General features: G+C 41.0%; 1 protein-coding gene across 1 annotated transcript in view; it reads left to right on the forward strand.

Annotated features, from left to right (window-relative positions):
• Nucleotides 1–16,377, forward strand: part of clip1b (CAP-GLY domain containing linker protein 1b) — a 43,645-nt gene that overhangs the window by 11,847 nt on the left and 15,421 nt on the right. The window contains exons 9-12 of the mRNA XM_080847777.1: nt 12,935–13,060; nt 14,461–14,577; nt 15,540–15,597; nt 15,883–16,025. Coding sequence (XP_080703903.1) covers nt 12,935–13,060; nt 14,461–14,577; nt 15,540–15,597; nt 15,883–16,025 — 444 coding nt within the window. The remainder of the gene's footprint in view (nt 1–12,934; nt 13,061–14,460; nt 14,578–15,539; nt 15,598–15,882; nt 16,026–16,377) is intronic.

Below are 16,377 nucleotides of genomic sequence, written 5' to 3' on the forward strand. Positions count from 1 at the left end.
CTTTACACATCAACAGGTCAAAAAGTGATACTCTGATTGAATCACAAGTTCATGTGAAGACACTTGAGAATGTTTAGAACACAAATCTGAAAAAAAATTGACTGTAAGATGAAAAGTAGATTTTTGGTGAATATTTGAAATAGGCATGCTTGGCTAATTTCTAGGGTGATTTTCAGTAGAAGGACTCTCTCTCTCTCTGCTCCTTTGCGTGTGTGTGCTCCAGATTCTCTCTCTCACACACACACACACACACACACACACACACACACACACACACACACACACACACACACACACACACTGACAGGCTCCTTTGAAGCACACACACACAACATTAAAGGAAATGTAGGGATGACCACACCCCTTCTCACTCTTAGCTTGAAGGCATGGCCCTTGAGGAAGTGAAGTCATATCTCAGCTAATCTTTGAGACATCAACACCAAACTGGTATATCACTTGGATGACACTACACTATGTTCCCATGTGCAAAGGCAACTTCATATCTTGAAAAATGATTGATATAAAGCAAATTGGATACATTGTTTACGCTAAAATAATGCTTTACACATCTTCAGGTCAAAAAGTGAAACTCTGATTCAATCACAAGTTCATATGAAGACACTTGAGAATGTTTAGAACACAAATCTGAAAAAAAATTGACTGTAAGATGAAAAGTAGATTTTTGGTGAATATTTGAAATAGGCATGCTTGGCTAATTTCTAGGGTGATTTTCAGTAGAAGGACTCTCTCTCTCTGCTCCTTTGCGCGTGTGTGCTCCAGATTCTCTCTCTCTCTCACACACACACACACACACACACACACACACACACACACACTGACAGGCTCCTTTGAAGCACACACACACAACATTAAAGGAAATGTAGGGATGACCACACCCCTTCTCACTCTTAGCTTGAAGGCATGGCCCTTGAGGATCTTCAAAGTAATGCATTTGAAATGTAATATCCCATTGGCAAGTCTGCAGCATGGATCTTTCTATACAATGACAAATTGTCACAAAAATTCATTTTTCCCTGGTTCGCAATGTTTGAAGGAGGAAACCGCCATCGCTGCTTGCAGCTATATTTAGGTTTCCTCCGGTAGGAGGTAACCTATTGTTATTGTAGGCTTTCCTATTATTATTAGGTTTCCTCCGTAGGGAGGTAACCTATTGTTATTGTAGGCAAAAATTCTTGTACCATGGGAGTCAATGGCAGCCCATAGAACCATATGGTAACTTTTTGTGAAATTTGGCACACTCATTGAGGACAGTCCCTTCTTCATTGACACCAAGTTTCATGGCTCTCATTAGACCACTCTAGCGCCACCAACAGGCCAAAGTTGGACTTGTTTTAACACACGCAGCTTTTGAATCGTATGACCGATTTTCAAAAATGAGGTACCATTGGATTCCCTGGATCAAGACGAATAAACGGACCCCGCTCCGCGAAAGCGTCCGGTGTATAGATCTTCCGCTATTTCCGGTTTTATCAAAAACCTTTGAAAGCCTTCTCCTCCTACAATTTTTGGCAAATATTCTTCAAAATCACCAGACATGATCTTCAGACCTAGCCTCACAAAAGTTATGGAAATAATTTTGATCCTCACAACCGTTTGTCCGGTACAGCCACTCAAATTCAGCTGAAAAGTCGCCAAACAGGAAGTGAAGTCATATCTTGGCAAATCTTTGACAAATCAACACCAAACTTGATATGTCACTAGAAGACACTACAACATGTTGCCATGTGCAAAGGCAACTTCATATCTTCAAAAATGATTGATTTAAAGCAAATTGGATAAATTGTTAACGCTAAAACAATGCTTTACACATCAACAGGTCAAAAAGTGATACTCTGATTGAATCACAAGTTCATGTGAAGACACTTGAGAATGTTTAGAACACAAATCAAAAAAAAAATTGACTGTAAGATGAAAAGTAGATTTTTGGTGAATATTTGAAATACGCATGGTTGAGTAAGAGCTAGGGTGATTCTCAAAGGAATGTGTGCCTTTGCGCCGCGTGGTTTAGACACAGTGACGACACATGGTACCCATAACAACGCTGGAAGGTGAACAGACAACCATTTTGTCACTGAGCAATGTACACGATTTTTTTGGAGTCTAGAAGATTGTCATTTACATTTGACCGTAAGTAATGGAAGCATGTCTACTACTGTTTAATTTGTATGTTAACCTCAATACAATTGAATTGTGTTTGTATTCTCGGTTGCTGTGTAAAGTTGAGGTGCTGAATTAATGTGTGTTCGTAAGCAATGGGCTATGTCTTTTAGCATAGCAAGGTATAAAACATTTTGACTTGTGGGACGGCGAGTGAAGTTAATGTAATGTATATGCATGTACAGTTAGGTTATTTGTTCGTCATGTAACTAATTGTGTTGTTCAAATTTCTGGCGGACTTGGGCTGGGCTTGGTTATTACTCTGTTGAACGCTGATTGGGCTTGGACAGAAAAGTTCGGCCCCGTTCATGCTGTGATGTTCATGTGTTTGCAGAGGTAATTGTGTAAGCTTTAAATATTAGCATAGTTGCAGGGCTCGACTAGAAGGCAATTAACAGAGGCAATAGCTATATGTGTTCAGAAAGTGATTTAACCAAAGGATAGAACTTTGACACAGTTCGTTTGCGTTGATGAATGAAAAGTAAAGCTTTATTGACATCTTCCAGCATCGCTTTTTGGTTTCGTATTGTATTGTGGATGTTAGATGTGGTTTCGTATTGTGTTGTGGATGTTAGCCTATAATTAATATCTTGCAAAGCAGAGATAATCTTCCAGGTTCTCTATCCATGGGGGGGCAACTATCTCAGCGTATATGGCAGTGACGTAGTTAGGCCTAGTTCAAATTGTATGTGGAATGTTGACAAGCGGCTATGGCTTGATAATACAGTAAATTACGTGTGAAATGAAACTAAAACACATCACAGTTAAAGTTGTATAAATATTCATTGATTCACAGCTATTTGAATGGATGACATGACTAACAAGTGGTCGAAGAGTAATTTGAAAGTATTTGTTCAGTGAATTAACGCGTTCGGTCAAACAATCGGTCACCTTTTTTGTAATGTTTACATAGCCAGGCTACCACACAACTTTCATCTGAAATAGCATGCTATGTCGCAACATTTTTTGAATTTGACAGAATATTCAGTATGGAATGGCAATATCAGACCAGTATGGTTTTTAGCGGTTGACATTATTACGGTTTGACTGCTTCTTTTGGACATATGTTTTTTTTAGGCCAAGTGGAAAAGAAATGGTCTTTGCCCACTTAGATAAGGTAAAACTCAAACAAAATAAAATGCCATTTTGGTTTTATGGGCAGCTTGAAGGTTGTAACGACAGCCCATCAATTGTGAGCTAGCCATTTTGTTGATAACTAACGTCAGTTAGTTGTATTTAATATTTCACTGGGTATTGCAGTTGTTTAATTAACTGAAATAATTATGAAATGTTATGTTCTATTTGCCATTCACTTAAGCAAGTTACAGTATTGGCAAGCATTGATAGCATGAATCTATTGAGAGACATGACACTTTGTGTGAATAAAGAAGGGACAATTTTTCTATACAGTGACAAATTGTCACAAAAGTACATTTCCCCCTGGTTCGCAATGTTTTTAGGAGGAAACCGCCATCGCTGCTTGCAGCTATATTTATTATTATTATTATGTTGCTGCAATGGAAGTCAATGGCAGCCCCTAGAACCATATGGTAACTTTTTGTGAAATTTGGCACACTCATTAAGGACAGTCCCTTCTTCATTCTCACCAAGTTTCATGGCTCTAATTACACCACTCTAGCGCCACCAACAGGTCAAAGTTGGACTTTTGTAACACACACAACTTTTGAACCGTATGACCGATTTTCAAAAATGAGGTACCATTGGATTCCCTGGATCAAGACGAATAAACGGTCCCCGCTCCGCGAAAGCCTCCGGTGTATAGATCTTCCGCTATTTCCGGTTTTATCAAAAACCTTTGAAAGCCTTCTCCTCCTACAATTTTTGGCAAATCTTCTTCAAAATCTCCTGAGATGATCTTCAGACCTAGCCTCACAAAAGTTATCAACAGAATTTTTATCCTCGCAACCGTTTGTCCGGTACAGCAACTCAAATTCAGCAGAAAAGTCGCCAAACAGGAAGTGAAGTCATATCTTGGCAAATCTTTGACAAATCAACACCAAACTTGATATGTCACTGGCAGACACTACAACATGTTGCCATGTTCAAAGGCAACTTCATATCTTCAAAAATGATTGATATAAAGCAAATTGGATAAATTGTTAACGCTTAAACAATGCTTTACACATCAACAGGTCAAAAAGTGATACTCTGATTGAATCACAAGTTCATGTGAAGACACTTGAGAATGTTTAGAACACAAATCTGAAAAAAAATTGACTGTAAGATGAAAAGTAGATTTTTGGTGAATATTTGAAATAGGCATGCTTGGCTAATTTCTAGGGTGATTTTCAGTAGAAGGACTCTCTCTCTCTCTGCTCCTTTGCGCGCGTGTGTGCTCCAGATTCTCTCTCTCACACACACACACACACACACACACACACACACACACACACACACACACACACACACACACACACACACACACACACTGACAGGCTCCTTTGAAGCACACACACACAACATTAAAGGAAATGTAGGGATGACCACACCCCTTCTCACTCTTAGCTTGAAGGCATGGCCCTTGAGGATCTTCAAAGTAATGCATTTGAAATGTAATATCCCATTGGCAAGTCTGCAGCATGGATCTTTCTATACAATGACAAATTGTCACAAAAATTCATTTTTCCCTGGTTCGCAATGTTTGAAGGAGGAAACCGCCATCGCTGCTTGCAGCTATATTTATTATTATTATTATGTTGCTGCAATGGAAGTCAATGGCAGCCCCTAGAACCATATGGTAACTTTTTGTGAAATTTGGCACACTCATTAAGGACAGTCCCTTCTTCATTCTCACCAAGTTTCATGGCTCTAATTACACCACTCTAGCGCCACCAACAGGTCAAAGTTGGACTTTTGTAACACACACAACTTTTGAACCGTATGACCGATTTTCAAAAATGAGGTACCATTGGATTCCCTGGATCAAGACGAATAAACGGTCCCCGCTCCGCGAAAGCCTCCGGTGTATAGATCTTCCGCTATTTCCGGTTTTATCAAAAACCTTTGAAAGCCTTCTCCTCCTACAATTTTTGGCAAATCTTCTTCAAAATCTCCTGAGATGATCTTCAGACCTAGCCTCACAAAAGTTATCAACAGAATTTTTATCCTCACAACCGTTTGTCCGGTACAGCAACTCAAATTCAGCAGAAAAGTCGCCAAACAGGAAGTGAAGTCATATCTTGGCAAATCTTTGACAAATCAACACCAAACTTGATATGTCACTGGCAGACACTACAACATGTTGCCATGTTCAAAGGCAACTTCATATCTTCAAAAATGATTGATATAAAGCAAATTGGATAAATTGTTAACGCTTAAACAATGCTTTACACATCAACAGGTCAAAAAGTGATACTCTGATTGAATCACAAGTTCATGTGAAGACACTTGAGAATGTTTAGAACACAAATCTGAAAAGAAATTGACTGTAAGATGAAAAGTAGATTTTTGGTGAATATTTGAAATAGGCATGCTTGGCTAATTTCTAGGGTGATTTTCAGTAGAAGGACTCTCTCTCTCTGCTCCTTTGCGCGTGTGTGCTCCAGATTCTCTCTCTCACACACACACACACACACACACACACACACACACACACACACACACACACACACACACACACACTGACAGGCTCCTTTGAAGCACACACACACAACATTAAAGGAAATGTAGGGATGACCACACCCCTTCTCACTCTTAGCTTGAAGGCATGGCCCTTGAGGAAGTGAAGTCATATCTCAGCTAATCTTTGAGACATCAACACCAAACTGGTATATCACTTGGATGACACTACACTATGTTCCCATGTGCAAAGGCAACTTCATATCTTGAAAAATGATTGATATAAAGCAAATTGGATACATTGTTTACGCTAAAATAATGCTTTACACATCTTCAGGTCAAAAAGTGAAACTCTGATTCAATCACAAGTTCATATGAAGACACTTGAGAATGTTTAGAACACAAATCTGAAAAAAAATTGACTGTAAGATGAAAAGTAGATTTTTGGTGAATATTTGAAATAGGCATGCTTGGCTAATTTCTAGGGTGATTTTCAGTAGAAGGACTCTCTCTCTCTGCTCCTTTGCGCGTGTGTGCTCCAGATTCTCTCTCTCTCTCACACTCACACACACACACACACACACACACACACACACACACACACTGACAGGCTCCTTTGAAGCACACACACACAACATTAAAGGAAATGTAGGGATGACCACACCCCTTCTCACTCTTAGCTTGAAGGCATGGCCCTTGAGGATCTTCAAAGTAATGCATTTGAAATGTAATATCCCATTGGCAAGTCTGCAGCATGGATCTTTCTATACAATGACAAATTGTCACAAAAATTCATTTTTCCCTGGTTCGCAATGTTTGAAGGAGGAAACCGCCATCGCTGCTTGCAGCTATATTTATTATTATTATGTTGCTGCAATGGAAGTCAATGGCAGCCCCTAGAACCATATGGTAACTTTTTGTGAAATTTGGCACACTCATTAAGGACAGTCCCTTCTTCATTCTCACCAAGTTTCATGGCTCTAATTACACCACTTTAGCGCCACCAACAGGACAAAGTTGGACTTTTGTAACACACACAACTTTTGAACCGTATGACCGATTTTCAAAAATTAGGTACCATTGGATTCCCTGGATCAAGACGAATTAAACCCACTCCACGGCGTCAATTTCCGGTTATATAGATTTTCCGCTATTTCCGGTTTTATCAAAAACCTTTGAAAGCCTTCATCTCCTACAATTTTTGGCAAATCTTCTTCAAAATCACCAGAGATGATCTTCAGACCTAGCCTCACAAAAGTTATCGAACAGAATTTTGATCCTCACAACCGTTTGTCCGGTACAGCCACTCAAATTCAGCAGAAAAGCGGCCAAACAGGAAGTGAAGTCATATGTCAGCAAATATTTGAGTGAAATTTACGCCACAGGGTGTGTTTAATTCGTCTTAATCCAGGGAATCCAATGGTACCTCATTTTTGAAAATCGGTCATGCGGTTCAAAAGTTGCGTGTGTTAACACAAGTCCAACTTTGACCCGTTGGTGGCGCTAGAGTGGTATAATGAGAGACATGAAACTTTGTATGAATAAAGAAGAGACTGTCCTTAATGATTGTGCCAAATTTCACAAAAAGTTACCATATGGTTTGTCCGGTACAGCCACTCAAATTCAGCAGAAAAGCGGTCAAACAGGAAGTGAAGTCATATCTCAGCTAATCTTTGAGACATCAACACCAAACTGGTATATCACTTGGATGACACTACACTATGTTCCCATGTGCAAAGGCAACTTCATATCTTGAAAAATGATTGATATAAAGCAAATTGTATACATTGTTTACGCTAAAATAATGCTTTACACATCTGCAGGTCAAAAAGTGAAACTCTGATTCAATCACAAGTTCATATGAAGACACTTGAGAATGTTTAGTACACAAATCTGAAAAAAAGTTGACTGTAAGATGAAAAGTAGATTTTTGGTGAATATTTGAAACATGCATGCTTGACTACTTGCTAGGGTGGTTCTCTATGTCTCTCTGTCTCCTCATCCGCGCGGCTCCTAAATCTCACACACACAGTCTCCCCTTAACACACGCGCAGGGTTTGTTTTACGCACACACAGACACACAGACACACAGCTTGCTGTCACACACATACATTCTCACAGACACACAGGGTAAGCGCACACACACAACCTCTACTCAGTCTTAACTTCAAGGCAAAAGCATTGTAAATGTTGGATTTGAAATGTAATATCCCATTGGCAAGTCTGCAGCATGGATTTTTCTATACAGTGACAAATTCTCACAAAATTTCATTTTTCCCTGGTTCGCAATGTTTGAAGGAGGAAACCGCCATCGCTGCTTGCAGCTATATTTAGGTTTCCTCCGGTAGGAGGTAACCTATTGTTATTGTAGGCTTTCCTATTATTATTATTATTATTATGTTGCTGCAATGGAAGTCAATGGCAGCCCCTAGAACCCTATGGTAACTTTTTGTGAAATTTGGCACACTCATTAAGGACAGTCCCTTCTTCATTCTCACCAAGTTTCATGGCTCTAATTACACCACTCTAGCGCCACCAACAGGTCAAAGTTGGACTTTTGTAACACACACAACTTTTGAACCGTATGACCGATTTTCAAAAATGAGGTACCATTGGATTCCCTGGATCAAGACGAATAAACGGTCCCCGCTCCGCGAAAGCCTCCGGTGTATAGATCTTCCGCTATTTCCGGTTTTATCAAAAACCTTTGAAAGCCTTCTCCTCCTACAATTTTTGGCAAATCTTCTTCAAAATCTCCTGAGATGATCTTCAGACCTAGCCTCACAAAAGTTATCAACAGAATTTTTATCCTCACAACCGTTTGTCCGGTACAGCAACTCAAATTCAGCAGAAAAGTCGCCAAACAGGAAGTGAAGTCATATCTTGGCAAATCTTTGACAAATCAACACCAAACTTGATATGTCACTGGCAGACACTACAACATGTTGCCATGTTCAAAGGCAACTTCATATCTTCAAAAATGATTGATATAAAGCAAATTGGATAAATTGTTAACGCTTAAACAATGCTTTACACATCAACAGGTCAAAAAGTGATACTCTGATTGAATCACAAGTTCATGTGAAGACACTTGAGAATGTTTAGAACACAAATCTGAAAAAAAATTGACTGTAAGATGAAAAGTAGATTTTTGGTGAATATTTGAAATAGGCATGCTTGGCTAATTTCTAGGGTGATTTTCAGTAGAAGGACTCTCTCTCTCTGCTCCTTTGCGCGCGTGTGCTCCAGATTCTCTCTCTCACACACACACACACACACACACACACACACACACACACACACACACACACACACACACACACACACACACACACTGACAGGCTCCTTTGAAGCACACACACACAACATTAAAGGAAATGTAGGGATGACCACACCCCTTCTCACTCTTAGCTTGAAGGCATGGCCCTTGAGGAAGTGAAGTCATATCTCAGCTAATCTTTGAGACATCAACACCAAACTGGTATATCACTTGGATGACACTACACTATGTTCCCATGTGCAAAGGCAACTTCATATCTTGAAAAATGATTGATATAAAGCAAATTGGATACATTGTTTACGCTAAAATAATGCTTTACACATCTTCAGGTCAAAAAGTGAAACTCTGATTCAATCACAAGTTCATATGAAGACACTTGAGAATGTTTAGAACACAAATCTGAAAAAAAATTGACTGTAAGATGAAAAGTAGATTTTTGGTGAATATTTGAAATAGGCATGCTTGGCTAATTTCTAGGGTGATTTTCAGTAGAAGGACTCTCTCTCTCTGCTCCTTTGCGCGTGTGTGCTCCAGATTCTCTCTCTCTCACACACACACACACACACACACACACACACACACACACACACACACACACACACACACACACACACACACACACACACTGACAGGCTCCTTTGAAGCACACACACACAACATTAAAGGAAATGTAGGGATGACCACACCCCTTCTCACTCTTAGCTTGAAGGCATGGCCCTTGAGGATCTTCAAAGTAATGCATTTGAAATGTAATATCCCATTGGCAAGTCTGCAGCATGGATCTTTCTATACAATGACAAATTGTCACAAAAATTCATTTTTCCCTGGTTCGCAATGTTTGAAGGAGGAAACCGCCATCGCTGCTTGCAGCTATATTCTTATTATTATTATTCTGTGCTGGGATCCTATGGCAGCCCATAGAACCGTCTGGTAAAAAGTTGTGAAATTTGGCACACTGATTGGGGACAGTCCCATGATTCATTTCACCAAGTTTCATGTAGGCAGATGTAGCGCTCTAGCGCCACCAACAGGTCAAAGTTGGACGTACGTTCACACACGTAACTTTTGACCCGTCGGCCCGATTTTCAAAAATGAGGCATCCTTGGAATCCTTGGACCAGCACGAGTTCAACGCACCCTATGACGTCATTTTGCGCCATGATGGATTTTCCGCCATTTTGGATTTTATCAAAAACCTTCAAAAATCTTCACGGGTCACAATGTTTGTCCGATCAACACCAAACTTGACACACATCATCTTCAGACCAAGCCTCACAAAAGTTATTGGATTACATCTTCGCAACTAAAACCGTTCGCCCGTGACAGCCAATCAAAGTTTGCGACGAAGTCGCCAGACAGGAAGTGGGCTCATATCTCAGCAACGATTTCATGTATCAAGACCAAACTTACTACATGGACCGCTTACCTCATCAGGAAGACGCTTAAGAGATTTGGTGACCTTTGACCTCTAGGTGGCGCTGTAATTAGCAAAAATGCATTTTGGCCTGTAGCTGTTGACATGTTTGGAATTTCAACTTACTAGTTGGATCTATACATGCTCTTGGAGGTCTTTAGATTGACACATGCAAATATGTGACATTATTATAATTGATCAGGGCGCCATATTGAATTTAGTCAAAAACACTAAAAAGCAAACACAGGTCACAAATTTGATCTGATCTTCACCGAAATTGGCGCAGACCATCATTAGACCATGCCTTATAACTGCATTAGTTTCTGGAACAATTGACGAAAGCGTTCGCCAGTAGCAGCCAATCGAATTAGGCGGCGAAGCCGCCAAACAGGAAGTGAGCTCATATCTCGGCAACCCTGTAATGTATCAAAACCAAACTTGGTACATGGACTGCTGACCCCATCTGGGGGACAATCGATACATTTGGTGACCTTTGACCTTAATTTAATCCAAAACACTAAAAAGTTTGCACAGGTCGCAAATTTGATCCGATCTTCATCAAAATTGGCACGGACTTTCTAAAGACCATGCTTTATCACTGCATTGCGCTCTGAAAGCATTCGCCTTCAACAGCCAATCGAATTTGGCCGATTCGCTGCATGAACCCTCCATTGCTGCTTGCAGCTATATTTTGTATTTATTTTTTTACCTGCTCACCAATGACCAAGAGTTGAATGAGCGGTTGAAAAAGCTTATCTCATTTAGGAATGAACTTTATTCTAATGAGAGGGAAACATTTCAGGGTCCCTCTCACTTGATCTCAGGATCTTCTGCTATATGCTGCCGTACTGTCCAACATCTTTCTTCACCACCTGGCAGCTTTTTTTATACCAGCTGCTGTAGGAGCTATTGTGTATGACTGCATTTAGACTTTTAACGCCTTACCTTCTAAGAAGATATTTGAGTGATCTAATGAAAACAATGCTGTTGTAGATGCTGTGTAATCCTCTAAGATCTTTAAATGATTCATTCATTTCTTTCATTCATTCATTCATTCGTTTGTTCGTTCATTCATTCATTCATTCATTCGTTTGTTTATTCGGTCATTCATTCATTCATTCATTCATTCATTCATTCATTCATTCATTCATTCAGTCATTCATATATTTGTTCCTTCTTTCATTCACTTATTCATTTGATTCTTGATCCTGGATTCATTCATTCATACTTTTCATTATACTTAATTTCTACTATGACACTCGTCTGTTCATTCGTTTATTCATTTGGTCATCGGTCTGCTCATGTGTGGCACTCATCCCTGTTCTTTCTTCTTCGTCTTTCATGTGCACAGGAATTCAGACTTTGGGTTTATGCTCCATCTTACTTCATCTTTCGTTCTCCACCCCTCTGCTTTCTGAGAGCCATGCTAAGCCTGGCCCTATCTTGACTTCCACCCTGCTCTCTCTCTCTCTCTCTCTCTCTCTCTCTCTCTCTCTCTCGCCTGCCTGCCTGTGCCACTGCCTTCTTTGTCCCCATTCATGAGCAGAGGGTGATGTCAAGGCCAGCATGTGTCTCTTCCTCCTTGGCATTGAGCTTGCATGTGACAGCGGCGCTGGTGTCGTCTCTCTTCCTCTCCCTTCTTTCTTTCTTTCTTTCTCTCTTTCTTACTAACAGACGCAGACCAAACTGGAGCATGCCCACATAAAGGAACTCGAACAGAGCCTGCTCTTTGAAAAGACCAAAGCTGACAAACTCCAGAGAGAGTTAGAAGACACTAGGGTAAATGGATACTTGATGTGTGATCAGAGGCCGTGCTGGAAGGGGCAGGTGGCTGGACATGTAGGGGCATCTCTCTCTTGGAGTCAGTGGTGGGGGGTGGAAGGGGCCCGGCTTTTAGGGCAATAAAAAGCTGAGGTAGGTAACCGAGGCTTCAATTAATACAGGAGAAAATAATATCTGCTGATAATTCCAAGTGAATACGATCACAAGTTACACGACCATGTGGATGGGTTGACGCCTTGACGGTGTTCTTGCATTGTAATTATGCATTCTGTTATGCAACAATTCCATAAATATTTTTTTGCAGTACATTCCTCAGGTTACAGGTAGTATTGTTAATCATCTTAAACATGAATAAAGACACACTGTGAACAAGCTAATCTTAGTTAAGTTAAGCACATTCTAAGTTTAGAGGCTTGACTCAGCCTAGCAAATGCATGTAATGTAAGAATAGTTACCTACTTTGAGGAATTTGGTTCGACAAGAAAATGGTCTCTCAAGTACTTTGCATTAGAACTTTTAAATGTGCTTAACAGAACAATTGTGAAACCATAATGGGGAATGAATTGATAAAAACAGCTGACTCAAGTTATGGCTAGACATCCCACATGTTCTGTGAGTAGAGTATACTGTTGTCCTTGACTGTCTTGTGGTCCGCCGTGTCTTGAGTGTGTGTTGTAAGCGCGTGGTCTGTGGTCTCTGCAGCTGGCCACAGTGTCAGAACGCTCACGCATCATGGAGCTGCAGCAGGAGGTGGTGGACCTGCAGCAGAGACTAGCAGCCGCACGCGCCGCTGGAGGCCCAGACTCTCCACCCGCTCAGGAAAAAAAGGTGAGCGCCTACAGGCCAAACACTCCTCCTCCTCCTTTCCCTCCTCCCCTTTCTTTAACCTTCTTCCCTCTCTCATATCCTGCCTGTGTCCCAGCCTAAAATTAGAACGCTACCATTAAAGGGAAACTTTGGAATTTGTCAACCTGGGCCCTATTTGTATGCTCTTTTTAGGTCCTTTAGGTTTTTGCTTTAGACTAGTAAAGACAAAGTCAGTTCAAAGTTAAAATTAGCGCTTAAACGCTATAATCAGCAACCGCAAAATGGCGCAAGCAGGCACGTCAAAGTTATTATAAGGTTCTGACAACATGGAAGGGATCCCTGCAGAGATAAACATGCCTCTGTTGACCCCAATCACAGAACCACTAAAGAATTCTTTGAGTCTTCTAATAGGTTCTCTTTGCCACATAGAAAACACTTTAAGCAAACATGAATTGAAGCAGATATGATATAAGATAAGATATAAGATAAGATATGAATGGAATGAGTGTTATCTGTGTCTGAGGGATGTAGACTAAAATTACGTTTTAAACTTTTTCCAGTTGATTATACAAATTCAAATTTGTCCTCAACATTGCAAATTTGTCCGGAGGTCATTCTACAAAAATAATTCCCGACGGGGCGAACAACACCCCGACGCGCAGCGGAGGGTGTTGTTTCGTCCTGAAGGGAATAATTTTTGGAGAATGACCGACGGACAATACATTATCCCGCTTATTATACGGTTACTTGCCAAAAACGATAGAAGACATTCCTCCAACATACCTCTTTTTAATGATTTAGTTGCCGTTTCATGAGTCCCGTTTAGAAATAAATAGTTCTTCAAGCAAATAGAACTTTTAAGTTCCAGGTGTTGCATAGCAACCCATTACTTGCTGACTTCAAATTACTGTCTACTGTTGCGTTAAAATGACTGGACTTCTGGCGGAATGAAATGAAAGATGTGAATTAGAAGTACAAAACCCGTTGCCAATGACAGCGGTGATTATCTTTCGCAGCGGTCTGTTAGCAGGAATTAATGTGACCTATGACGTAGGGATGGCCCATTCAAATCAACGGTACGTTTTGGAACATTCTGAAGAGCCGTATAATAAATATAGATAACATTGTATCATAGAAGCAATATCACCCCTCATTGAAACTGATGTATAACATCATTATAACAAGATATGAAAATGTGTGGAGAACACATTTATGAAATGTACTTATAGTAACACTGAAATTAAAGGGTAACTTTGGGAATTCTTAACTTGGCCCCTTTTTTTTTTTTAGGTCCAAATTTCTACTAGGGATAAAAATGATTGAAATCAGTCCAGTGGTCCAGTTGTCGGAATAATATTGCGACTGAATTGAACTAAACCAGTTTACTCCCTTGATGTGTTTCTGCCTGCCTCTGCCTGCAGGTGAAGGAGCTGTCTGGCGAGCTGGAGGGGACACAGAGGGAGGTGGCGTCCCTCCAGCAGAGGCTCAGCTCAGCAGAGCAGGAGAGGACCTCCCTGCAGGAGCAGCTTAGCAACTTGGTACGAGCCAGACGCTGAGTCAGCTGCTTGATTAGAATAAGCACACTTGTTTTTTGGAGATAGTGCTAGTAAAGTGTTAGATATACACAAAGTGGGTTAATATACTCAAGGTAAGGAGTTTGTAGAGTGGCTACCATCAGGTGGGGAGCACAGTTTGATGGGAGTCAGACAAGGAGTGAGTTAGATTCCATTGGAAGTTTATAGAGATGCAGGAATGTGTCTCTTTATGCGTCTCTGTATGCATCTCTCTATATGCAGGAATGCATCTCTCTATGCATTCCCTAGATGCAGGAGTGAGTAGAAAAGTGGAGTTCAGCACCTCTGGACTCATCTGTGGGTTAAGATACTCAGGGGAAAAACGTTTGTAGAGTGGCTACCCTCAGTTATGGACCACAGTTTGGTACGAGTACAAGTAGGAGCGACTGAAACGCTAGTATGAGTGGAGTGGGGTTACACCACCACCACCACCACCACTTGGGTGAGATGGCTGGAGAGTGGGCTTACAGTGCTGGAGGTGTTGGATGACCAGGGAGTAGAGTTACAGTAGCGGTGCTTTAAACACAAACAGAGTTAGCTGAGAGATTAGAAGAAGTGCATTCGGCTTTTAGAGATTTAGGAACAGCGTTCAGGAGTATTGCATCAGTGTCTGTGGGTAATGTCTAAAGATGTTCAAGGTAAATTGCCTGCAGAGTGGTGAGCATTAGTTGAATTAACATTTTATTTCTGGGTAATATGATTGAGGTGTGTAGAGTAGTCATAGAAGGGACTTTAGCACAAGCAGAATAGGCTATGCAGAAAAATGAAAACATTAGCAGAATCTGTGATATATTTAAGTTTAGCCAACTTCAGCACTTAGCCTACCTGCTTATCTCAGCATTACTGTGATTTGTGTGAATGTCTTGTAGTACTGGTGCATGGGAGAGTGTCTCATGCTGCTTTGTGAACTGTATCTGTGCCTGCAGAATGAAAAACTTGATGCAGCTTCCCTAGAAAACCAGAAGACTGCCAAAAGTATGCAAGGTAAGCAAACCACTTTGGGTCATTGCAGAAGAGCAAGAGGGTCACAGTGCTCTCATTCAGGCACGATGAAGTAGTTGCTGTACCTGCTGGGTCCTAAAGCTAGTTGTGTGTTTGTGTGTGCGTGTGTGTGTGTGTGTGTGTGTGTGTGTGTGTGTGTGTGTGTGTGTGTGTGTGTGTGTGTGTGTGTGTGTGTGTGTGTGTGTGTGTGTGTGTGTGTGTGTGTGTGTGTGTGTGTGTGTGTGTGTGTGTGTGTGTGTGTGTGTGTGCGTGGCGCGGTGCGTGCAGAGCTGGAGCAGAGCCTGACTGAGGAGCGGGAACAGAGGGATCGAGAGGAGGAGGTGCGGAAAGAGGAGCACCAGCAGGAGGTGAAGCAGCTGCAGGAGAAAGGACAGACAGCAGAGGAGGAGCTGCAGAAGGCACAGGCCCAGGTGAGAACCACACTGATCAGCACGGGGGAAATCACAGCAGCTAGTGGTGCCATTCTGAAATGAGTCATTCACGTTTTAGATATGTGTTATCATTTAGACTCACTTTAACTCCCAAGGTTTGAGATATGTGTTATCATTTAGACTCACTTTAAGGTGGAGGTCAGTACCAATGTTAGGGCAGTGTTACTGCACAAATGGGTGGTAATTTGGGACAGACAGAAAGACTGACAAAAAAAAGCCTAGAAGTCTATCAAGGCAGGTCTTGGGTCAGAACATGTGCTAATGGGGGTCACCCTGTCATGATGAGGTTGCATTTGCGCTCTCTGATGTATAATGATGAGAGCCTCATATT

The sequence above is a fragment of the Sprattus sprattus genome, assembly GCF_963457725.1.
Source record: "Sprattus sprattus genome assembly, chromosome: 11".
NCBI classification, from domain to species: domain Eukaryota; kingdom Metazoa; phylum Chordata; class Actinopteri; order Clupeiformes; family Clupeidae; genus Sprattus; species Sprattus sprattus.